The sequence below is a fragment of the Pistacia vera genome, unplaced genomic scaffold, assembly GCF_008641045.1.
Source record: "Pistacia vera cultivar Batoury unplaced genomic scaffold, PisVer_v2 Contig222, whole genome shotgun sequence".
Taxonomy (NCBI): domain Eukaryota; kingdom Viridiplantae; phylum Streptophyta; class Magnoliopsida; order Sapindales; family Anacardiaceae; genus Pistacia; species Pistacia vera.
In genome coordinates this window covers 141,768-167,269 of record NW_022196027.1, presented here as the reverse complement: position 1 = coordinate 167,269, position 25,502 = coordinate 141,768, and the positions used below count along the sequence as shown (strand labels likewise).

The window sequence follows — 25,502 nt, the reverse complement described above, 5'->3', positions numbered from 1 at the left end:
TTTACTTTCTTCATAAATTAAAGTATTCATAAACATGCAAGCGTTGATCTAATTACAGGCTAATCCACCCCTCAACAAGTTTACAACAACAAAATATTTTTTTCTTTTCCAATTTTTATTTAAAAAACCTGAAAACTAGGCACAACGTTTCTAAAACGTTTTTGACAAACAGGCTACCAAACAAGTTCTCATTGTACACTTCCCCAAAAAATACCGAAAACCGTCTTGTTCATCTCGATGAATATTCTAAATCAGCCATCACTGGATGCAGACTAACTCATAGCAAACCATGAGATAATAAATAGAAATATCAAAGTGATAATTAAGTTTTAGAATAACATTCATCATCATCAAGTAGCATATTTATGATGAGTTTAATTCATACGAAATAGATAAAAGCAGGACTGAGAAGAGTGTTCTGGTCACTTAATCTCATGCCTCTTAAGTTGTACCTTCAAGCCAATACTTACAAACAAGTTTAGGTAGCTAGAAATCAAGTGTCTTAATTTCTTATTTAGATTCATGCAGCAAAGCATCCAAGATGGCATGAATACAGTGGTTCAAGAGTGAGGTCAAGCCCGTTACGCCTCATCTCATCTGCTGCTGCTGCTTCTTCCTGCTGATAAGCAGTTGCACCACTGCCTCACACAACCACCACCCAAATCAAGTTAAGTGAAGCATTCTTAATTAAAAGGGTTGATATTCAGAATATATATAGGTATATTTATAAACATATGCTAAATTACTAATACATTATGACAAATTCCTAGGGACAACATAGTAACCAGAGAAATCTAGAAGATCTCTTCCTGTATGGTTATAGGATGGGTACATATGCAAAGCAACATGATGTTTATTATATAAAGCATATAGAATTGGGCAACCCAAAAGGCGGTGCCAAACCAATACAGCAAATCCTCTAAGGAAAAGGGACAAATACATACATATATAATGCACAACAATTTTCAAATTGTTTCACCATTGATTTGTTACCTGCGGTTACATATCCAAAGAACAATATTATTTTTACTAAGTTTATATTCTAGGTTTTATATCTCAAAACGCAACATTAATATTAATTTAAAAGTATCATATGATGGATATCTTAAATTAGCATGGAATCCCTATTGATATACAAGTCCTAAATTCGTAACATAGGTTTTTTCTAATCTAAGTAGTGTAATGTTATTCTAACATTGTTGTATGGATATGATATCCTGTAATGTGACAAATGATATTACCATCATCTAAGAGAGTCACATCACATATCCACAAATTCAGAGTTTCTACATATCAGTTTGTAAATGGTTAGTATATATTGTCATTCAGTACAAATATGGCTACCTTGTAGTCATAGTCACCAAGCTACTCAGTGATAAACATAAACTATTGCATAGTATGCGAGAAATCAATAATTACCTAATTTTCATGCAAGGAGGTCCCTGTGGCAGCAGGAAGGATAATGTATTGGGGCCATGGTTTTGCTGCCCCCACTGTGCTTGTTGTGCCATAGTCTTCTCCTTCTCCTTGATCTATTTTATATTACCATAAATAAAATAAAAGAGAAATACAACAGACCATCAGTATATCAACTAGCTCCAAAAAGGAAGCTACATTGAGTAGAACCAATTCTGACAGTGGGTTACTGGAAAAGAAATACATAAAAGTTGCATGATAAAATATGGTAAATCCAACCTTCTTAGCAAGCATGTTGTTTTGCTCCTGTATTGCCTTTTCCTGTAATAGAACATAAAGCGAGGTGGCATATGAACAAAAATTAGGAGCTCTTCATAATTAAGTTATTGTCATTGAGAAGTAAGGGAATTCAGAAAGAGTTAATTTCATACTTGAGAGGCTGTGTTTGTTGAAAATTAAACATCACTTTATTGCATAATGGTAAATTTCGACAAGAGTTGAAGAGGCTACAGTTATGCAACTTTAGCTATTATGTAGATCAAATTAAAGCTCGTCTAGTTTTGAAAGCTTCAAATTGCTCAAATTGGATTTTATTAAGTAAATTATGGTCAATTTACTACTAACTGTTTAGTGGTAACCGAGAAACATGTAAAATGTAAAGTGTGTATCTTTTGGTGTGTATAACTTTTGGTGGATGTAATAGTATTAGATGTCCTTAAATTTAGACTCTTGAGTTTTCTTTTGAGTAGTAGATATAGCCATGTACTCAAGTTATGTTTGAACAATGAAATAAGAGATTTAGTTTGGAATTCCTCTTCTATTTCCTCTTCTTTGTGAGCTTTCTGCCATCTTGATTCCAGCAAAGTGGTATCAGAGTCGTGACTCAAGAGCATGTATTTTAAATCAGTCACTCTTTTTTCCAATACCCACAACTCATTAAGCACAATTATGTAATGGGCAATTGGAGTCAAGGCTATCCTTGGTTCCCAAGGAGTATGAGAGGTTGTTGAGAAAGGTTATGTAGAACCTCAAAATGAGGAGGAGTTGAATCAAGCTCAAAAGGATGCTGTGGAGAAAGAAAGGAAGAAGGATCAATGTGCGCTTACCATTATTCATCAAGGCCTAGATGATGATATGTTCGAGAAGGTTGCCAGCGAAACCAATTCCAAGCAAGCATGGGATACTCTTCGAAACTCCATCATGGGAGTTGAAAAGTCAAGAAAGTACGCCTACAAACTTTAAGGGCCGAGTTTGAATCTCTTTTGATGAAAGGAGTGAGTCATTTTGAATTACTTCATAAGAGTCTTGATGATGGTGAATCAAATGAAGAGGCTTGGAGAAAGATCAGAAGATTCTCATGTTATTGAGAAGATTCTTCACTCTCTCAATTCAAATTAACCATGTAGTGGTAGCCATTGAAGAGTCTAAGGGTTTGGAGGTCATGTCCAACTACAAATTAAATAGACCCTTACTGGCCCACGAAGAAAGAAAAACCAAGGCAAGCAAGAGCAAGTGGAGCATGTGTTGTAAGCAAAGCTTTCATTAAAGCAAAGGAGAAGCTTATGAAACAGAAAAGAGGCCAAGGACATGGAAGAGGTCGAGGCCGTGGTCGGGAAGACGAAGAGATGAGCAAAATCTTCTAAAGAGGGAAGAAATCAAATTATTCAAGAGGATGTGGAGAGGAAGAGGAAGAGGCAACCATAAAAGATGCAATGAGATAAAAAATACAAAAGTCAAATTGAATGTTATTAGAAAATACGGGCATTATTCTTGGGAGCAAGAAAGTACAAGAGGAGACAAAACTTATTATGCATAAGGAAGATGCGGAGGAGTCTACATATTCCTTATGCTCAAGGAGTTCCCAATGATGAGAAGATTTTGTGGTACCTAGACAATTGCTGTAGCTGTTGGAGTTGTCGATTACTTCAATATTATTGGGTTACACAGACATTCGGGAGTCTCGTTGCTGTGAGGGGGCGAGGTCATTGGGGTAGCGCCCCGGACCGTTGGCGGTTTGGGCCATGTTAATGCCAATAGGTCCCGCTATAGGATTTTTTTAAGTTATTATTCCTTATTGGGTTGGCTTAGGAATAAGATCTTGTAAACTAGTTTTGTCACTTAAACCTAGTAATAAACCTATTTTCTCTTTGTTATGAGTGATAGCAAAATAAGACAATTCATTCATTGTAAACAAGAGAGAGGTGAGGAAATATTGCAATAATATTGACTCGTTGGACGTAGCTCATATTGGGTGAACCAGGGTAAATTGCGCGTGTTATTTTCTCTGTGTTTATTATCTGTGATTTGCTTTATCATTGTTTTATTCTCGCTGCTATCTCTATTTTGTTCACTAGCAACCACATGCAGGCGATAGAAGCAAATTCGTGGAACTTGACACCAAAGTGACAGGGTGATGAATCGAGGTGGAGATTAAAGGTAAGGGCACAATTTTGTTTGAGGCAAAGAACAAGAGTCATAAGATTTCCTAATGTTTATTACATTCCAAAAATGAAAAATATATTTTGAGTATTGGCAACTTATGGAGAATGGTTGCAAAATAAACATGGAAGATCGTTTTCTTTGGCTTAGAGAAAAGAAGGGAATCTTATTGCTAAGGTTTCTATGACAAGAAATGTGTTCCTGTTGGATTTGAAGATTGGAGCCATTTGTTTGAAGATTTGTGTGAAAGGTTCATCATGGATTTGACACAGAGGTATTGGCATCGAAATTTTGGAAGGCTTAGAGACTTAGGAGCAAAGAAGATGGTGAAAGGTATTCCAACAATTGATCACCCTCAATCAATCATGTGAAGCTTGTATACTTGGCAAGCATTCAAGAAAGATTTTTCCCAAGTAGACCAATTCAAGAGCCACTGAGCCACTTCAACTATTAACTTATTCATGCGGATGTTTGTGGTCAATCAAGCCTTCATCTCTTGGTAAAATCTCTTAATTTTTGCTTTTTATTAATGACTATTCACGAAAAACATGAGTTTTTTCTTGAAGCAAAAGAGTGAGACTTTTGAGGTATTCAAAAAGTTCAAAGCTCTATTGAAAAAGAAAGTGGCTACGAAATCAAATCTTTAAGAACCGATAGAGGTGGCAAATTCACTTTCAACGAATTCAAGGTTTTTTATGAGACACGTGAAATTCTTTGTCCCTTGACTGACCCTAGATTTCCACAACAAAATGGAGTCGTCGAAAGGAAGAACCGAACAATCCTTAATATGGCAAGAACCATGTTGAAAACAAGTCGATGCCGAAAGAGTTTTGGGCTGAAGCTGTTGCATGTGCATTTATCTCTCCAACTTCACCTACCAAAAGTTTGAAAGGGCGTGACACCCTAAGAAGAATGAAGTGGAGCGAAGCAAAATGTGTCACACTTGCAAGTCTTTGGGTCTATTGCCTATTTTCAAGTTCCAGAGCAAAAGATAAGAGAGATCAAATCTTGATGATAGGAGCAAGAAGGTTGTGTTTATTGGCTACGATGATAACTCGAAAGGCTGCAAGGTTTTCAATCCAAGCAACAACAAAATCATGATTAGCATAGATGTTGAATTTGAAGAAGATGCAACGTGATTTTGGGGTATAGAAGATGAAGTTGCTTATGATTTTCTCCCTTACTTTGATGAAGAAGAAACTCCAATACAAGAACCATAAGGCGAAATTGTACCTCCAACAACACCAACATCGTCTTTTATAGCACCATCATCACCCTCTCTTTCATCTAGCTCAAATGAAGGCCTTCATAGATATCGAAGCCTCGTGGATCTCTATGAAGAAACTGAAAGGTTAAAAGATGAAAATTTATTTTGCTTATTCTCTAATGATAAGCCTTTGAGTTTTGAAGAAGCTGTGAAAGATAAGAAATGGATACAAGCCATGAAGGAGGAAATTCAAGCCATTGCAAATAACAACACTTGGGAGCTTGCATCACTTTCGAGTGGGCATAAAGCGATTGGAGTCAAATGGGTGTATAAAATCAAGAAGAACTCCAAGGGAGAAGTAGAAATATACAAGGCCAGACTCATTGCAAGGGCTACAAGCAAAAACAGGGCATTGACTATGAAGAGGTTTTTGCTCCAATTGCACGTTTGGAGACAATCCGACTACTAATATCGTTTGCCACACAAAACCAATGAAAGATCCATCAAATGAATGTCAAGTCCGCCTTCTCGAATGGTCATCTTGAAGAAGAGGTTTATGTGAACCTTCAGGTTTTATTATTAAAGGTTATGAGGACAAGGGGCTGAGGTTAAAGAAGATATTATATGGATTAAAGCAAGATGCAAGAGCTTGGAATAGCCATCTTGATAAGTATCTTCAAGAGAATGGTTTCACTAGATGTGCTCATGAATATGCACTCTGTGTGAAGAGGGAAAATGAAGATTTTTTATTTGTTTGTGTCTATGTGGATGATTTTATTTTCACAAGGAACAATCAAATGATGATCGAAGATTTTAAGAAGGTTATGACTCAAGAGTTTGAAATGAGTGATACGAGACTCATGTCCTATTATTTGGTAATTGAAGTTAAGCAAATGGAGGATGAGATTTTCATCTCACAAGAAAATTATGCAAATGAAGTGCTAAAGAAACTCAACATGTTGGATGGCAAACCAGTCAGCACGCCCATGGAAAATCCATCTGAGACACACATGAAGGCAGCCAAGAGAATTCTTTGTTATCTTAAAGGTACTCTTGATTATGATTTTTTTTTTTTTATTCGGCTTCAATGAGTTCAAATTGATGGGTTTTCCAATAAAGTCAAGTTTAATTTTCAACAAATTAAACTTGACTTTATTGCAAAACGGTAACTTTCAAGAAGAATTTGAAGGGGTTACAGTTATCCAAATTCAGGTTATAATATATCAAATATTAAAGTCCCCTCTGCCTAGTTTCTAAAGCTTCAAACTATTTATTAATTAGATTTTTATTAAATAAGTTATGACTAATTTGCAGTTGACTGTTCAGTGGTAACCAAGAAACAAGTAAATCGTAAAGTGTATCTTTTGGTGTGTAAAATATCCGCTGAACATGAATAGCATTAGATGTCCTTAAATTTGAGTTTTGTCCTTAAATATATATGAATCATGTACTCAAGCTATGTTTGACCAATGAAATAAGAGATTTAATTTGTGAATTCCTTTTCTATTTTCTCTTTCCTTGTGAGCTTTGTGTCTATCTTGATTCCAACAGTGTTAATAAAATAAGAATTCGGTAGAACATTACTTGGCAAGACTTATTTTCTGTGGCCATGCTTGAAATAAACCATTGTAATGGCAATCAAAAAAGCATGAGAAAGTTAAGAAGATTACTTCTCAAATAACTTCTAAATGTGAAAAATAAAAATAACTTCTCACACAATTGCTTGACAAAATTACCATACGCTAAAATATTTGGCTGTCCATTCAGTTTCTTCAGTGTACCTCTCAAAGAACATTATTTCCTCGTTTTTTTTTTTTTTTTTTTCCTTCCTTTGAAAAATAAATAACATTACTAATAGCATGACAAACAATCCTCTGCAAGATATATGCTTCGTAGTTGCGTAACTCATATATATATTTCACCAACTTAAATATTCATGATCAAGATCACTCAAATTTTTAGTCCATGTTTAGTCAAATGGATCATTCAAGTTTTACAATAATAGAGACTTATGCTAAAAGTTCTTACCTTTCTCTGGAGCTCAGAGATGGACTCACACATGAGCTGATTCTGCAAAATAGAGAATTTTGATATCAACAAAGAACAAAAATTTTAACCATATAAGGCTAAACTATAAAAGTACATACTTTTCTTGATCTGATGTGTTTGAGAGCAGATTCATGCTGCTGCTCCAAATTTTGGATATCTCTCACACTCAGTGAGTCCAAATCTTCTCCCAAATAGTGCCTGAGAGGTTTTAAATTAATTAAAACAGTTGGTTATTTCAAAAACTACATGAGTGATAACATAAGAAGAGGAGAGAAAGATAAGATTGTCCCTTTACTATTTGTGTTCATGCATGCGACCAGCTTTAAATACCTTTGGTTCCTTTGCAAAAGTTCAATTTTGGACTTAAGCCTGTGATACTCCAGAGACCAGTCACCCTGAACAATCAAACAGTTCCACAAATGCCAGAATGACTTTAACTAACATGGCAAAAGATCAATAGCCATTCATAAAATACATAATATAAGAAACAATAGCTAAGCAGATAGCGCAAATTTTACATACCGGTGATTCAGGTGCAGGATCAACGAGCTGTCTCTCTGCATAGGAGTACCTCTCATAGCGTTCAAGTATCTTTTGCATGCTGTTTCACAACATAAAGTTAATCTCTAAAGTCTAAGCAAAGATCTTCTGTTCTCACAAAATATTTTATTGTGTTTGTGAGAGCAACTTCATACTAGTTTTAAAAGTTCTTTAATATATGCACACAAAACATTATTGTTTTCAACAATTTCATATATACTATCCTTGGAAGAAGATGATTAGGCAGTAAAATGCTATAATTTTTTATGCTGAAGCTGGGAGAGTAAGAGTGGCCTCAGCATCTCCTAACAGTGGAAATTTAATTTTAATAAAATTAAAATAACAGGACAGCTTCTAAATGCTACAAATAGTAATTAAAAAAACACTTGTTTTGCAAACAGTTTTCCACATAATTTGTGCAGTATCAACTATCAAGATAGTTATATGTTTCTAATTACTAAAGAGATTTAGGTAACCCATATTGGGTGAACCAGGATAATCACGCGTTGTATTTTCTTTGTATTATTATCTGTGATTTGCTTTATTATTGTTTTCTCGCTGCTTCTCTATTTTGTTCATAGCAAACACATGCAGGCGATAGAAGCAAATTCGTGGAACTTGACACCAAGTGAGCAGGGGTGATGAATCAAAGGTGGAGATTAAAGGTAAGGGCACAATTTTGTTTGAGGCAAAGAACAAGAGTCATAAGATTCTTCTAAGTTTATACATTCCAAAAATGAAAATAATATTTTGGAGATTGGGCAACTTATGGAGGATGGTTGCAAAATAAACATGGAAGATCGTTTTCTTGGCTTAGAGACAAGAAGGGAATCTTATTGCTAAGGTTTCTATGACAAGAAATGTGTGTTCTGTTGGATTTGAAGATTGGAGCCATTTGTTTGAAGATTGTTGAAAGGTTCACATGGATTTGACACATGAGGTTTTGGCATCGAAATTTGGAAGGCTTAGAGACTTGGAGCAAAGAAGATGGTGAAAGGTATTCCAAAATTGGTCACTCATCAATCATGTGAAGCTTGATCTGGCAAGCATTCAAGAAAGAGTTTTCCAAGCAATTCAATTCAAAGCCACCGAGCCACTTCAACTTATAACTTATTCATGCAGATGTTGTGGAATCAAGCCTTCACTCCTGGTAAACTCTTATTTTTGCTTTTATTATGACTATTCACGAAAAACATGAGTATTTCTTGAAGCAAAAGAGTGAGACTTTTGAGGATTCAAAAAGTTCAAAGCTCTTGTTGAAAAGAAGTGGCACGAAATCAAATCTTAAGAGCCATAGAGGTGGCATATTCACTTTCAACGAATTCAAGGTTTTTATGAGACAGTGAAATTCTGTCCCTTGACTGACCCTAGATTGCACAACAAAATAGAGTCTCGAAAGGAAGAACCAACAATCTTAATATGGCAAGAACCATGTTGAAAAGTAAGTCAATGCCGAAAGAGTTTTGGGCTGAAGCTGTTGCATGTGCAATTTAATCTCCAAGTTCACTACCAAAAGTTTGAAGGGCGTGCACATAGAAGATGGAGTGAGCGAAGCCAAATGTGCACACTTGCAAGTCTTTGGGTCTATTGCTATTTTCAAGTTCCAGAGCAAAAGATAAGAGAGATCAACTTGATGATAGGAGCAAGAAGGTTGTGTTTATTGGCTATGATGAAACTCAAAGGTGAAGGTTTTCAATCCAAGCAACAACAAAAATCATGTTAGTATAGAAGATGAAGTTGCTTATGATTTTCTCCCTCACTCTGATGAAGAAGAAGAAACCAACAGAACCTAAGGCGAAATTGTACCTCCAAACCACCAACATCGTCTTTTATAGCACCATCATCACCCTCTCTTCATCTAGCTCAAATGAAGGCCTTCATAGATATCGAAGCCTCGTGGATCTCTATGAAGAAACTGAAAGGTTAAAGAGAAAATTATTTTGTCTATTCTCTAATGATAAGCCTTGAGTTTTGAAGAAGCTGTGAAAGATAAGAAATGGATACAAGCCATGAAGGAGGAAATTAAGCCATTGCAAATAACAACACTTGGAGCTTGCATCACTTCGAGTGGGCATAAGCGATTGGAGTCAAAAGGGTGTATAAATCAAGAAGAACTCCAAGGGAGAAGTAGAAATATACAAGGCAGACTCATTGCAAGGGCTACAAGCAAAAACGGGCATTGACTATGAAGAGGTTTTTGCTCCGACGTGCCAAAACAAAACCAATGGAAGATCCATCAAATGGATGTCAAGTCCGCCTTCTCGAATGGTCATCTTGAAGAAGAGGTTTATGTGAACCTTTAGGTTCATTATAAGGTTATTGTTGTATGGATATGATATCCTGTAATGTGACAAATGATATTACCATCATCTAAGAGAGTCACATCACATATCCACAAATTCAGAGTTTCTACATATTCAGTTTGTAAATGGTTAGTATATATTGTCATTCAGTACAAATATGGCTACCTTGTAGTCATAGTCACCAAGCTACTCAGTGATAAACATAAACTATTGCATAGTGTGCGAGAAATCTATAATTACCTAATTTTCATGCAAGGAGGTCCCTGTGGCAGCAGGAAGGATAATGTATTGGGGCCATGGTTTTGCTGCCCCCACTGTGCTTGTTGTGCCATAGTCTTCTCCTTCTCCTTGATCTATTTTATATTACCATAAATAAAATAAAAGAGAAATACAACAGACCATCAGTATATCAACTAGCTCCAAAAAGGAAGCTACATTGAGTAGAACCAATTCTGACAGTGGGTTACTGGAAAAGAAATACATAAAAGTTGCATGATAAAATATGGTAAATCCAACCTTCTTAGCGAGCATGTTGTTTTGCTCCTGTATTGCCTTTTCCTGTCATAGAACATAAAGAGAGGTAGCATATGAACAAAAATTAGGAGCTCTTCATAATTAAGTTATTGTCATTGAGAAGTAAGGGAATTCAGAAAGAGTTAATTTCGTGCTTGAGAGGCTGTGTTTGTTGAAAATTAAACTTGACTTTATTGCAGAACTGTAAATTTCGACAAGAATTTGAAGAAGCTATAGTTATTCAACTTTAGCTTATGATAGATCAAATTAAAGCTCGTCTAGTTTTCAAAGCTTCAAACTGCTCATCAATTGAATTTTTATTAAGTAAGTTATGACCAATTTACTACTAACTATTTAGTAGTAACCGAGAAACATGTAAAATGTAAAGTGTGTATCTTTTGGTGTGTATAACTTTTGGTGGATGTAAATAGTATTAGATGTCCTTAAATTTAGACTCTTGAGTTTTCTTTTGAGTAGTAGATATAGCCATGTACTCAAGTTATGTTTGAACAATGAAATAAGAGATTTAATTTGTGAATTCCTCTTCTATTTCCTCTTGCCTTGTGAGCTTTCTGCCTATCTTGATTCCAACAAAGTGGTATCAGAGTCGTGACTCAAGAGCATGTATTTTAAATCAGTCACTCTTTCTTTCCAATACCCACAACTCATTAAGCACAATTATGATAATTGGGCAATTGAAGTGAAGGCTATCCTTGGTTCCCAAGGAGTATGAGAGGTTGTTGAGAAAGGTTATGTAGAACCTCAAAATGAGAAGGAGTTGAATCAAGCTCAAAAGGATGCCTTGGAGAAAGAAAGGAAGAAGGATCAATGTGCGCTTACCATTATTCATCAAGGCCTAGATGATGATATGTTCGAGAAGGTTGCCAGCGAAACCAATTCCAAGCAAGCATGGGATACTCTTCGAAACTCCATCATGGGAGTTGAAAAAGTCAAGAAAGTACGCCTACAAACTATAAGGGCCGAGTTTGAATCTCTTTTGATGAAAGAGAGTGAAGTCATTTTGAATTACTTCATAAGAGTCTTGATGATGGTGAATCAAATGAAGAGGCTTGGAGAAAGATCAGAAGATTCTCATGTTATTGAGAAGATTCTTCACTCTCTCAATTCCAAATTCAACCATGTAGTGGTAGCCATTGAAGAGTCTAAGGGTTTGGAGGTCATGTCCAACTACAAATTAAATAGACCCTTACTGGCCCACGAAGAAAGAATAAACCAAGGCAAGCAAGAGCAAGTGGAGCATGTGTTGTAAGCAAAGCTTTCATTAAAGCCAAAGGAGAAGCTTATGAAAACAGTAAAAGAGGCCAAAGACATGGAAGAGGTCGAGGCCGTGGTCGTGGAAGACGAAGAGATGAGCAAAATCTTCTAAAGAGGGAAGAAATCAAAATTATTCAAGAGGATGTGGAAGAGGAAGAGGAAGAGGCAACTATAAAAGATGCAATGAGATAAAAAATGATAAAAGTCAAATTGAATGTTATTGGAAAATACAGGCATTATTCTTGGGAGCGTCCAACCAAGAAAGTACAGGAGGAGACAAAACTTATTATGCACAAGCTGCATTATTCTTTATGCTCAAGGAAGTATCCGGTGATGAGAAGATTTTGTGGTACCTAGACAATTGCTGTAGCTGTTGGAGTTGTCGATTACTTCAGCATTATTGGGTTATGCAGATGCATTCAGGAGTTCCCCTGCATAGTGAGCGAGCATGGTCATGGGGGCAGCGCCCCCGGGCCCGTCAATGGTTTGGGCCATGTTAATGCCAATAGGTCCCGCTATAGGATTTCTTTAAGTTATTAATTCCTTATTGGGTTGAGCTTAGGAATAGGAATCCTTGTAAACTAGGTTTTGTCACTTAAACCTAGTATATAAACATACTTTTCTATTTTTATGAGTGATAGCAAATCCTATGACAATTCCTTCATTGTAAATGAGAGAGAGGTGAGGAAATATTGCAATAATATTGACTTGACTGGAGGTAACCCATATTGGGTGAACCAGGATAAATCACGCGTGTTATTTTCTTTGTATTTATTATCTGTGATTTGCTTTATTATTGTTTTGTTCTCGCTACTGTCTCTATTTTGTTCACTAGCAACCACATGCAGGCGATAGAAGCAAATTCGTGGAACTTGACACCAAAGTGACAGGGGTGATGAATCAAAGGTGGAGATTAAAGGTAAGGGCACAATTTTGTTTGAGGCAAAGAACAAGAGTCATAAGATTCTTCCTAATGTTTACTACATTCCAAAAATGAAAAATAATATTTTGAGTATTGGGCAACTTATGGAGAATGGTTGCAAAATAAACATGGAAGATCGTTTTCTTTGGCTTAGAGACAAAGAAGGGAATCTTATTGCTAAGGTTTCTATGACAAGAAATTGCATGTTCTTGTTGGATTTGAAGATTGGAGCCATTTGTTTGAAGATTTGTATGAAAGGTTCATCATGGATTTGACACATGAGGTTTTGGCATCGAAATTTTGGAAGGCTTAGAGACTTAGGAGCAAAGAAGATGGTGAAAGGTATTCCAATAATTGGTCACTTCGATCAATCATGTGAAGCTTGCATGCTTGGCAAGCATTCAAGAAAGAGTTTTCCCAAGCAATTCAATTCAAAAGCCACCGAGCCACTTCAACTTATGAACTTATTCATGCAGATGTTTGTGGAATCAAGCCTTCATCTCCTGGTAAAAGCTCTTATTTTTTGCTTTTTATTGATGACTATTCACGAAAAACATGAGTTTATTTCTTGAAGCAAAAGAGTGAGACTTTTGAGGCATTCAAAAAGTTCAAAGCTCTTGTTGAAAAGAAAGTGGCTACGAAATCAAATCTTTAAGAACCGATAGAGGTGGCAAATTCACTTTCAACGAATTCAAGGTTTTTTATGAGACACGTGAAATTCTTTGTCCCTTGACTGACCCTAGATTTCCACAACAAAATGGAGTCGTCGAAAGGAAGAACCGAACAATCCTTAATATGGCAAGAACCATGTTGAAAAGTAAGTCAATGCCGAAAGAGTTTTGGGCTGAAGCTGTTGCATGTGCAATTTATCTCTCCAACCGTTCACCTACCAAAAGTTTGAAGGGCGTGACACCCTAAGAAGAATGAAGTGGAGCGAAGCAAAATGTGTCACACTTGCAAGTCTTTGGGTCTATTGCCTATTTTCAAGTTCCAGAGCAAAAGATAAGAGAGATCAAATCTTGATGATAGGAGCAAGAAGGTTGTGTTTATTGGCTACGATGATAACTCGAAAGGCTGCAAGGTTTTCAATCCAAGCAACAACAAAATCATGATTAGCATAGATGTTGAATTTGAAGAAGATGCAACGTGATTTTGGGGTATAGAAGATGAAGTTGCTTATGATTTTCTCCCTTACTTTGATGAAGAAGAAACTCCAATACAAGAACCATAAGGCGAAATTGTACCTCCAACAACACCAACATCGTCTTTTATAGCACCATCATCACCCTCTCTTTCATCTAGCTCAAATGAAGGCCTTCATAGATATCGAAGCCTCGTGGATCTCTATGAAGAAACTGAAAGGTTAAAAGATGAAAATTTATTTTGCTTATTCTCTAATGATAAGCCTTTGAGTTTTGAAGAAGCTGTGAAAGATAAGAAATGGATACAAGCCATGAAGGAGGAAATTCAAGCCATTGCAAATAACAACACTTGGGAGCTTGCATCACTTTCGAGTGGGCATAAAGCGATTGGAGTCAAATGGGTGTATAAAATCAAGAAGAACTCCAAGGGAGAAGTAGAAATATACAAGGCCAGACTCATTGCAAGGGCTACAAGCAAAAACAGGGCATTGACTATGAAGAGGTTTTTGCTCCAATTGCACGTTTGGAGACAATCCGACTACTAATATCGTTTGCCACACAAAACCAATGAAAGATCCATCAAATGAATGTCAAGTCCGCCTTCTCGAATGGTCATCTTGAAGAAGAGGTTTATGTGAACCTTCAGGTTTTATTATTAAAGGTTATGAGGACAAGGGGCTGAGGTTAAAGAAGATATTATATGGATTAAAGCAAGATGCAAGAGCTTGGAATAGCCATCTTGATAAGTATCTTCAAGAGAATGGTTTCACTAGATGTGCTCATGAATATGCACTCTGTGTGAAGAGGGAAAATGAAGATTTTTTATTTGTTTGTGTCTATGTGGATGATTTTATTTTCACAAGGAACAATCAAATGATGATCGAAGATTTTAAGAAGGTTATGACTCAAGAGTTTGAAATGAGTGATACGAGACTCATGTCCTATTATTTGGTAATTGAAGTTAAGCAAATGGAGGATGAGATTTTCATCTCACAAGAAAATTATGCAAATGAAGTGCTAAAGAAACTCAACATGTTGGATGGCAAACCAGTCAGCACGCCCATGGAAAATCCATCTGAGACACACATGAAGGCAGCCAAGAGAATTCTTTGTTATCTTAAAGGTACTCTTGATTATGATTTTTTTTTTTTTATTCGGCTTCAATGAGTTCAAATTGATGGGTTTTCCAATAAAGTCAAGTTTAATTTTCAACAAATTAAACTTGACTTTATTGCAAAACGGTAACTTTCAAGAAGAATTTGAAGGGGTTACAGTTATCCAAATTCAGGTTCTCAGATCAGGCCTTCACTCATCTATCTTTGCAGATGATGATCAAGAGAAGGAGGCCCCAGAGCATTATCTTGCTGAGTGGGTGTTAATTCCACAGTCACTGACAATTACCGTTTAGTCACTAATTTAAATATAAATTAATATAAAAGACTCAATTAGATGGATAACTTACAAAATAGATTGCGCTACCAGTTAAAACTAAGTAAACAATAATATGATCACTATCCAATCTCAAATTATTGCTCACGAACATTTAGGCTGCTAGTTAAAAAAAAAAAAACTGAGAGTTGTCACCTAAGGATTATGGACAAAGATTTGTAAGATTAAGTTGTAAATTTATATCGATAACATAACAATCCCCAACACATCCACAATCAAGTTGAACCATATATTGCGTAGATAAATTAATACCAAAAAAGGGTTAGTAATTGTAGGCGAGGATCCTACATGGTTAATGATGCCCAATTAAAAATCCTTTTGATTTTCCAAGTTCTACTCCAACTATGACTAATCTTTCCTCTATATATATATCGCTTATCTTTTTCTTTTACTTTTGACTCTCATTGATTCTGCTTCTGATTGTTCATAAATAAGTATCGATTACGCATCTTTGGCCTCCAAGTTCTGTCTCGCTTTTGCGTTCTATTTCAAGGTTAGTATCCTTCAGTCTTTTTCTATCTTAATTAATTGCTGTTCAGATAATCACAGAGAATAATTACGATTAAGAATCTAACATTGCGTTCGGTTTATTATCTGTCAGATTTTTTTTAATATTATTATGATTACTATCAACTATGAAGCGCTTTGTTGTGCAAGGAAAATTGCACATACCATATTTTCTTCCTAACATTTTGTCTGAGTCCATTATTTAATTAATTGATTGTATAGGTTTGTTATCTCCATTAAAGACTTTTGTAGTAAGATGCAATGGGTTCGATATTTTTGGATATCCAGCCCAACTCGTCCTAAACAGGTTGGATTTACCCGATGGTCGTGATTTGGCTTGATTTTAAGGTCTACCTCGGTAAGGCTGGCTTGTGTCTTTCTTCAAGCTCGACCCGACCTTCCACCATCATTTTAGTATAATATACTAAATTCCTTTAACTATATATTAATTACATATTATCAATAATATATCTATAATAGATATGTTATATATATATATATATATTTTTTTTTTTTTTTTCCTTTTCCAAACCCTACATGTATGAATGAATGTACTTTGTAAAAGTTATTATGTATTTGGTGAGTATTCACAATAAATTAATATTTAAAATTTCTAGAATTAAAAATATAAAAAAATTTGAATTATTAATATTAAAAAGTTCACATTATAAAATGGCTGGGCTTGGGCGGGTTAAGGTTATAAAAACGGGGTCTTGGTTTTACCTGTCATACCTATGACGGCTTGAGCCTTGTCATGAGGCCCGGCTTGGGCCTTGGCCAAGGATCCCTGATCTCGACTTGGCCCATTGCCATCACTATTTTGTAGATACGATCCAAAAAAAAAAAAGAGGAGCTTTTAGGGAAACAGATATTGCATGTTCCTTCCAGACATTTAATTTTCTTATGCTTCACTGCAGTCATCCAAAAAAAAAAAACATTGTTTACCAGAATAACTAAAGCCTAAAAATTTGTCAGAGATTCATCTTGGTTTAGTTACAAGTAGAGAGTTTCGTAAATCAGATTTTTTTGTTTTTTTCTTTCCAAGATTTAAGTTGAAGCAGAAATCGAGGCAACATTATGGCTGTGTCTGTAGTTGTTTTCATGTTCCGGATCCTGAAGAAATTAAATACTTCCGCAGTGGAAGCTTCTCTGTCATGTGGCTTCTTTCACACCGGAATCAACAAGGTATGCTTGGTATTTCATTTACTTAATTTCCATAGTCCTTTTGTTCTAAATTTTAATTTCTATTATTCTAAATCTGTCGAGTCTATAACTCCTATAAGATTTAATTGGAAATAAATCTCAGTTGTCTCAGTATGAACATATGAACCAGAGAAGTATGAATACTTTCCCTCAAAGCCTGATGATGTTTAGTTTTTTCATATTTAACTTTCCTGAACAAAGAGCCTCTAGATTTTCTGGGTTTCACAAACTAAATGATTAAGCTTCTGACTATCATAACACCTTCTGTACTCTGTCCAGTCCTATTAATTTGTAACATTTTTACAAATGGTCGTAGTAGACTAGTTTCTTCATTAATATTAGAAACTTTCAACTGTTTTTTAAAGGTATTTTTTCTTAATAATGTGATGCGATCCTCTACCTGCAGTTAATCATTATACAGCAATAACCAATCAGAACCTTCCACTAGAGATGGAGGGCCAGTCTCATTGACTTCTATTGTGCCATCTGACATTCCACAGTCTCAAGCTACAACATCTGTTCCGAGAACTTGTCATTTAATGTCATTCCAGCCATTCCAATTTCCAGGACCCGTCTTGTTACAATAAATGAGCGCGGCGCAGCTCCGTTGCACTTGAACAGACATCAATTCACAACAACTTAGAAATAGTGATCAAGTACCCAGAACTGTAAATTCCTCATGAAGTTATCATCAATAAACGAAACCTGGTTATGTCCATGAATATTCGAAGATGGATCCTGTCCACGTGTCGGAAGGTAAACTTCTTGAATCTGTCGTTTTGATATATGTCAACAGACATTATAGCAAAACTTCAAAGAGTTTCTTGAAATTTGAAAAAATGATAATTTGCTGCTGATTGGATTCATGGTATTATTCTTTGAATTAAATTTGTGTTGACAGAGTATACCCCTGAATCCAAGGATAGTTACAAAATGTTTTTCACCATTACCACTTAGCTGTATATACAGGTATGGAGAGTCCAACCTGTCTGTTTGCAGCAAGGTATAATTTCGGTTTGTGTTGATACTCTTATCTTCATTGGTAAAATAAACTCTTAATTTTTAAACTAGATATTACTGCTTGTTTCCAAATAATTTTTGGTGCATTAAATTGAACTCTATGGGAGTGTGCCATTGCAGGTGATGGATTTGATGAAATGTCTAATCGAAGGAAATGTAGCTGGTTTGCAAAACTAGAGAGGAACAGATACTGGTGAGGGATATAAAATTATACTAGAGAAGGCCATGTTTCTTTACTTTATTGGTACTCATATACAAGTATGACGTGCAACTTCATGTTTCTTACATGGATTAATAGAATTTTTATCCCATGAATATATTTCAATCAGATTTTTTACTTCATTTATTTATTTAGTTCAGTTTAATCTAAAAACATAACTACTTAATAATAATATCATATCAACAATATATGAGTTTTTTATTATCATGGTAATGATCCTAAACATCAAGTTTTAAACAAAAATTTGGAAAACGAATAGGGGCTATTTCATAACTGGGATGAGACTTTTTTAGGTTAAAATTGACTTAAATGCTTAATTTTCATATGTTCATACATCATGACCAATCATAAAAATAAAATTAGTAAAAAAAAAAAAAAAAAAAGATGAAAAGAATCAAAAGATCCAACCACCCTAATTTACTTTCTTCATAATTAAAGTATCATAAACATGCAAGCGTTGATCTAATACAGGCTAATCCACCCCTCAACAAGGTTACAACACACAAATTTTTTTTCTTTTCCAATTTTTATTTAAAAAACCTGAAAACTAGCACAACTTTCTAAAACGTTTTTGCCAACAGGCTACCAAAAAGTTCTCATTGTACACTTCCCCAAAAAATACCAAAACCTCTTGTTATCTCGATGAATATTTAAATCAGCCATCACTGGATGCCAATCTGCAAACGCATGAGAATATAAATAGAAAATAAAGTGATAATTAAGTTTTAGAATAAATTCATCATCATCAATAGCTATTTATGATGAGTTTAAGTCTAGAAATAGATAAAAGAGGACTGAGAAGAGTGTTTGGTCACTTAATCTCATGCCCTTAAGTTGTACCTCTCAAGCCAATCTTACAAACAGTATGGTAGCTAGAAATCAAGTGTCTTAATTTCTTATTTAATTCATGCAGCAAAGCATCCAAGATGGCATGAATACAGTGGTTCAAGATGAGGTCAACCCCGTTACGCTCATCTCATCTGCTGCTGCTGCTTCTCTTCCTGCTGATAAGCAGTTGCACACCACTGCCTCACCACCACCACCCAAACAGTTAAGTGAAGCATTCTAATTAAAAGGGTTGATATTCAGATATATAGGTATATTTATAAACATATGCGAAATTACTAATACATTTATGACATTCCTAGGCAACATAGTAAAAGAGAAATCCTAGAAGATCTCTCCTGTGGTTATGAGTGGTACATATGCAAGCAACATATGTTTATTATATAAGCATATAGAATTGGGCAACCCAAAGCCGGTGCCAAACCAATACAGCAAATCCTCTAAGGAAAAGGGACAAATACATACATATAAATGCACAACATTTTCAAATTGTTTCACCATTGATTTGTTACCTGCGGTTACATATCCAAAGACAATATTATTTTTACTAAGTTTATATTAGGTTTTATATCTCAAAACGCAACATTAATATTAATTAAAAGTATCATTATGGATAGGATAATTTCCATTATGATAGCTTAATTAATGGAATCCCTATTGATATACAAGTTATTCTAACATTGTTGTATGGATATGATACCTGTAATGTGACAAATGATATAACCATCATCTAAGAGAGTCACATCACATACCACAATTCAGAGTTTCTACATATCAGTTTGTAAATGGTTAGTAATATTGTCTTCAGTACAAATATGGCTACCTTGTAGTCATAGTCACCAAGCTACAGGTGATAAACATAAACATTGCATAGTTGCGAGAAATCTAATATTACCTAATTTTTCATCAAGAGGTCCCTGTGGCAGCAGGAAGGATAATGTATTGGGGCCATGGTTTTTGCTGCCCCCACTGTGCTTGTTGGCCATAGTCTTCTCCTTCTCCTTGATCATTTATATTACCATAAATAAAATAAGAGAAATACAACAGACCATCAGTATATCAACTAGCTCCAAAAAGGAAGTCACATTGAGTAGAACCAATTCTGACATGGGTTCTGAAAGAAGTACATAAAAGTTGCATGATAAATATGGTAAATCCACCTTCTTAGCAGCATGTTGTTTTGCTCCTGTATGCCTTTCCTGTATAGAACATAAGAGAGGTGCATATGAACAAAAATTAGACTCTTCATAATTAATAGGTATTGTCATTGGAAGTAAGGGAATTCAGAAAGGAGTTAATTTCGTCTTAGGCTGTGTTTGTTGAAAATTAAACTACTTTATTGCAATTTAAATTTCGACAGAAGATTGAAGAGCTAAGTTATCAACTTTAGCTATGAGATCAAATTAAGCTCGTCTAGTTTCAATACTCAAATGCTCATATTGATTTTTATTAAGTAAATTATGCCAATTTACTACTACTTTTAGTAGTAACCGAGAACTGTAAAAGTAATTGTGGGTACTTTTGGTGTGTATAACATTGGTGGATGTAATAGTATTAGATGTCCTTAAATTTAGACTCTTGAGTTTTCTTTGAGTAGTAAATAGCCATGTACTCAAGTTAGTTTGAACATGAAATAAGAGAGTTGATTTGTGAATTCCTCTTCTATTTCCTCTTCCTTGTGAGCTTTTCGCATTCTTGATTCCAGCAAAGTGGTATCAGAGTCGTGACTCAAGAGCATTTATTTAAATCATCACTCTTTCTTTCCATACCCACAACTCATTAAGCACAATTATGATAATTGGGCAATTGAATCAAGGCTATCCTTGGTCCCAGGATATGAGAGGTTTGAAAGGTATGTAGAACCTCAAAATGAGAAGGAGTAATCAACTCAAAAGGATGCTGTGGAGAAGAAAGGAAAAGGATCAATGTGCTTACCATATTCATCAAGGCCTAGATGATGATATGTTCGGAAGTTTGCCGCGAAACAATTCCAAGCAAGCATGGGTACCTTCGAACTTCCATGGGAGTTGAAGTCAAGAAAGTACGCTACAACTTCTAGGGCGAGTTTTGATCTCTTTTGATGAAAGAGAGTGAAGTCATTTGAATTACTTCACAGAGTCTTGATATGGTGAATCAAATGAGAGGCTTGGAGAAAGACAGAAGATTCTCATGTTTGAGAAGATTCTTCATTCTCTCAATTCCAAATTCAACCATGTAGTGTAGCCATTGAAGAGTCTAAGGTTTGGAGGCCATGTCAACTACTTAAATATGACCCTTACTGGCCAGAAGAAAGAATAACCAGGCAAGCAAGAGCAATGGAGCATTGTTGTAAGCAAAGCTTTCATTAAAGCCAAAGGGAAGCTTATGAAAACAGTAAAAGAGCCAAGACATGGAAGAGGTCGAGGCCGTGGTCGTGGAAGAGAGAGAGATCAAATCTTTCTCAAGAGGAAAAAATCAAAATTCAAGAGAGTGGAAGAGGAAGAGAAGAGCAACATATAAAGTGCAATGTGATAAAAAATGACAAAGTCAAATGAATTTATGGATAAGACCGGCATTATCTTGGAGCGCAACAGAAAGTACAAGGAGGAGACAAAACTATTATGCACAAGCGATGGCATTATATCTTTGGCTCGGAAGTTCCGGTGATGGAAGATTTGTGGTACCTAGACAATGGCTTAGCTGTTGGAGTTGTCGATTACTTCACATTATTGGGTTATGCAGAGCATTCAGGAGTTTCCCCTGCATAGTGAGGAGCATGGTCATGGGGGCAGCGCCCCGGCCGTCAATGGTTTGGGCCATGTTAATGCCAATAGGTCCCGCTATAGGATTTTTAAGTATTATTCCTTATTGGGTTGGCTTAAATAGGAATCCTTGTAACTAGGTTTTGTCACTTAACCTAGTATATAAACATATTTCTTTTGTTATGAGTGATAGCAAATCTCACATTCTTCATTGTAAAGAAAAGAGGTGAGGAAATATTGCAATATTGACTGACTGGAGTACCATATTGGGTGAACCAGGTAAATCTCGCGTGTTTTTTTCTTTGTTTATTATCTGTGATTTGCTTTATTATTGTTTTTTCTCGCTACTTCTCTATTTTGTTCACTACAACCACATGCAGGCGATAGAAGCAAATTCGTGGAACTTGACACCAAAGGACAGGGTGATGAATAAATATAAAAAAATCAATATCCTGGGTGATCAATCAATGATATGAATTTAGTACTGTTCAACGAGACAAGTCGCTCGCAAGCTGAGTTTGAGCCTGGCTCGGCTCGGCGTTTTAGGGGTTTTTTTAAGTATAGGGGATTAAACTGGAATTTTTAAAATAAAAAGTTTGCAAATATGACAAAGAACACCCCTATGTTAAAATCCATAAAAACGCGACTAAATTCTTTCCCCTAAAACCAAACTAAACCAAACCATTTTAGGGAAGTTGTCGGCGTCAGATCTGGTGGAAAGTGCAGGGAAACAAGGAGAAAGAAGGAAAGAAATCAGAGCTGGTGGAGAGTGCAGGGGAAACAAGGATAAAGAATGAAAGAACGAAAGAGAAAAAAGGAAAAAAGGAAAAAGAAGGAAAGAAAGAGAAAATAGGAAAAAACAGGCATCATTAGAGGGAGAGAAAAGAAGAGAAAGCCAAAAGTAATAAGTAACAAAAGAGAAGAGGAAGAGAATAACTTCAGAGTTGGTGGAGACTAGATAGAGCAAGGGAAACGGGGAGAAAGAAAGGGAAAAAAAAAAAAAAACCGTGAGCCATTGTAGTATGGAGAGAGAGAAAAGAAGAAACAAATCAATAATAAATTAGAGGGGAAAGCATTGTAGTGTGGAGAGAGAGAAAAGAAGAAACAAATGAGAGAGAGAAAATCTGCACAGAATTTTTAAAAAAAAATTGCATGCTTTTATTGGCTCACGAGCCGGCTCTAACTCGGTTCGTTAAGTTGGCTCGCGAGCCAGGCTCAAAATCTTTCTTTATCTTTATGAGTCGAACCGAGTCAGGAAATTAAAAACTCAGTCGACTCGAACTCGGCTCGAATTCTTTTTCCTTTTCACGAGCCGAGCTCGTTAAGCCAAAAACTCGGCTTGGCTCAGTTCGTTAACAGCCCTAGATATGATTGTGTAAAATATAGAGTATTAAAATCAATTTATAATTTTATTTATCAAACAATAATAGAGATGATAGTAACAACAATAATCAAAACCAATATTATTGCCATATATAAGTGTTAACGGTGGAGTACTCATATCTATTTATTTTGAATTTAAAAACCGATCAANGTTAATTACCAGAAAGAATATGGAAAAAAAGAATTACTTAGTAACTTCAAATAAGGATATAAAGTAACGCATATATTAGTATAATTCAGTAAAATACAAGACTCAACTTCTTTGCCCTTTTTTAAAAAAAAAAAATTTTTAATAAAAATGAATTGCACAGTGATGCATTCAAATAGAGTATAACTATATTAGCAAAAATAAGTAAATGTTTAGTGAAAACTAAATTGTCATTAGGAGTCAAAGATTTTAAAGTATGAGATTTTCAAAATGTTGGGCTTCTAAAGTAAAGTTCAGGATTTTTGGAAGTTAAAATTTTATAATTACAAAGTTTTGGAAAATGATTGTAAATAAAGAAAAAGAAAAATTAAAAATTATATTATCACAATACTAAAGGATATAACATAGTCATTCTAAATGTTAACTCCCAAAATCAAATATTTCTAGTTGACTGGGATCTGAAAATAAATTTGAGAAATTAACATAAAATTCAAAATTTTAAGTTGTATCATAATATTTGAAAATATGTTAGATATAGTATTTGAAAACTATTATTGAAAACATTTAAGCTTATTTATACGAAACGCATATTCATAAGATTTTTTTTTATCTTTTAAAAAAAAAATGGTATTTAAATTCTATATCAAACAAATTATAAACCATCCTTTTCCTCATTTAGTCTTGTAACTCCAATGAGTTGATTGACAAGTGAAAAAGATCATTATCTTCTTACTCAAAACCAAATTTTATATGAAATCTTGCAAGGATTAGAATTTAGAAGGGATTAAAAGAAGACGAGAATTAAACACAACCCAATAAAATAATATTTATCATATTATCTTATAATTTTTTTTTTTGGTCCATCCTGCATAGATAATTTTGACAATAATAAATGTGAGATAATGTTTTATTAGATGAACAAAAATCAAATGCTCTCCCTTAATGCTGGACTTGATATACTAGAGACATGGCATATGCATACTGAGAAACACTGACATCTAAAGGCATTCAACTTTGTTTCCAACAAGTTCTCTAAAATCAAATGAAATTGGCCTGATAAATTGAGTAAAAGCAATGAAATTTCCTGAGATGTAAAACAATAATCTTTACTATTACTATCTGTATGTAGGGCTCTATATTTTTGGCAACGTTTAAGATTTGTCAGGATCAAAAACAATAATCCCTGAACCCTGATCCTCAGAAAAAAACTACGATTCAATTACATCACTTTTTTAATTAGGTATTATATATACGGTTTCACTCACCCTTAGTGCAGATATTTACCACGACTAGTCAGAGAAAACGACAAAAATTAGATTAAGTACCAGATCAGTCTTCTGTCGACTCATCAGTATACTGTAATAACTTTCTGAAATCTAAATTTATAAGTTTAACTTGAAAAAAGAAGAAAAAGGAAAATACTTTGAGTTCAGTACACTTTATGTTTATGACTAAGTTGTTGTGTTTATCCTGGGAAGGTGAACCATAAGGTAAGGGATTATGTAATAAACGTACATGCCTGATGATAACGGACTCTTATCTCTTTGTACTCTCAGATTTTCAGTTTTGGTAAGACTTCTGACCCTGGAGAAGTACTACTAAACACTGTCTTTACTTCCAAACCACACCATTAGCTTGTTAGTTTGTATGAAAAATCTCTTAAACTGAAAAAACTACTTCTGCTTCAAAAGTATGTTTGTCTGTAAATAAACTTTAACTTGTTAAAATTTTAATTTTCTTCTTTTTTTTTTTTAAAAAAAAATCTAAAAAACAGGCCTCCGAGTTTTTTTTTTTTTTTTTTTTAAAAAAAAATCTAAAAAACAGGCCTCCGAGTGTACTACCGTCCTATATCCTGGAATTATAGACAAAAGATCTAAAGAAAAACAAATAAAGATATGGATGAAGGTTATGTACGAGAAAAGCAAGAAATAGAAAGATTAAGAAGAAGAGAGAGGGACATATAGAGGAAGAAAGGATTCCAATATGGTTACCATGAATCAGTAGCGTACTCAAAGAGCTTCCCTTTGTGAGAGAAGACAATCAGAGCAACTTCGGCATCGCAAAGAACAGAGATCTCATGAGCTTTCTTCAACAATCCACCTCTCCTTTTGGAGAAAGTGACTTGACGGTTGATCTTGTTCTCTATTCTCTTCAACTGAACCCTACCTCTACCCATGTT

At 34.9% G+C, this 25,502-nt stretch overlaps 1 protein-coding gene across 1 annotated transcript; it reads right to left on the bottom strand.

Annotated features, from left to right (window-relative positions):
• Positions 1-520: 520 nt before the first annotated feature.
• On the bottom strand, positions 521-25,502 carry LOC116130524 (agamous-like MADS-box protein AP1). The gene is made up of 8 exons (XM_031416259.1): positions 25,315-25,502; positions 7,634-7,712; positions 7,442-7,506; positions 7,210-7,309; positions 7,091-7,132; positions 1,696-1,737; positions 1,420-1,532; positions 521-638 (listed from the first exon to the last, which is right to left on the bottom strand). Exons 1-8 carry the CDS (start codon positions 25,497-25,499, stop codon positions 521-523), a joined length of 744 nt encoding a protein of 247 aa, XP_031272119.1. The 5' UTR covers positions 25,500-25,502.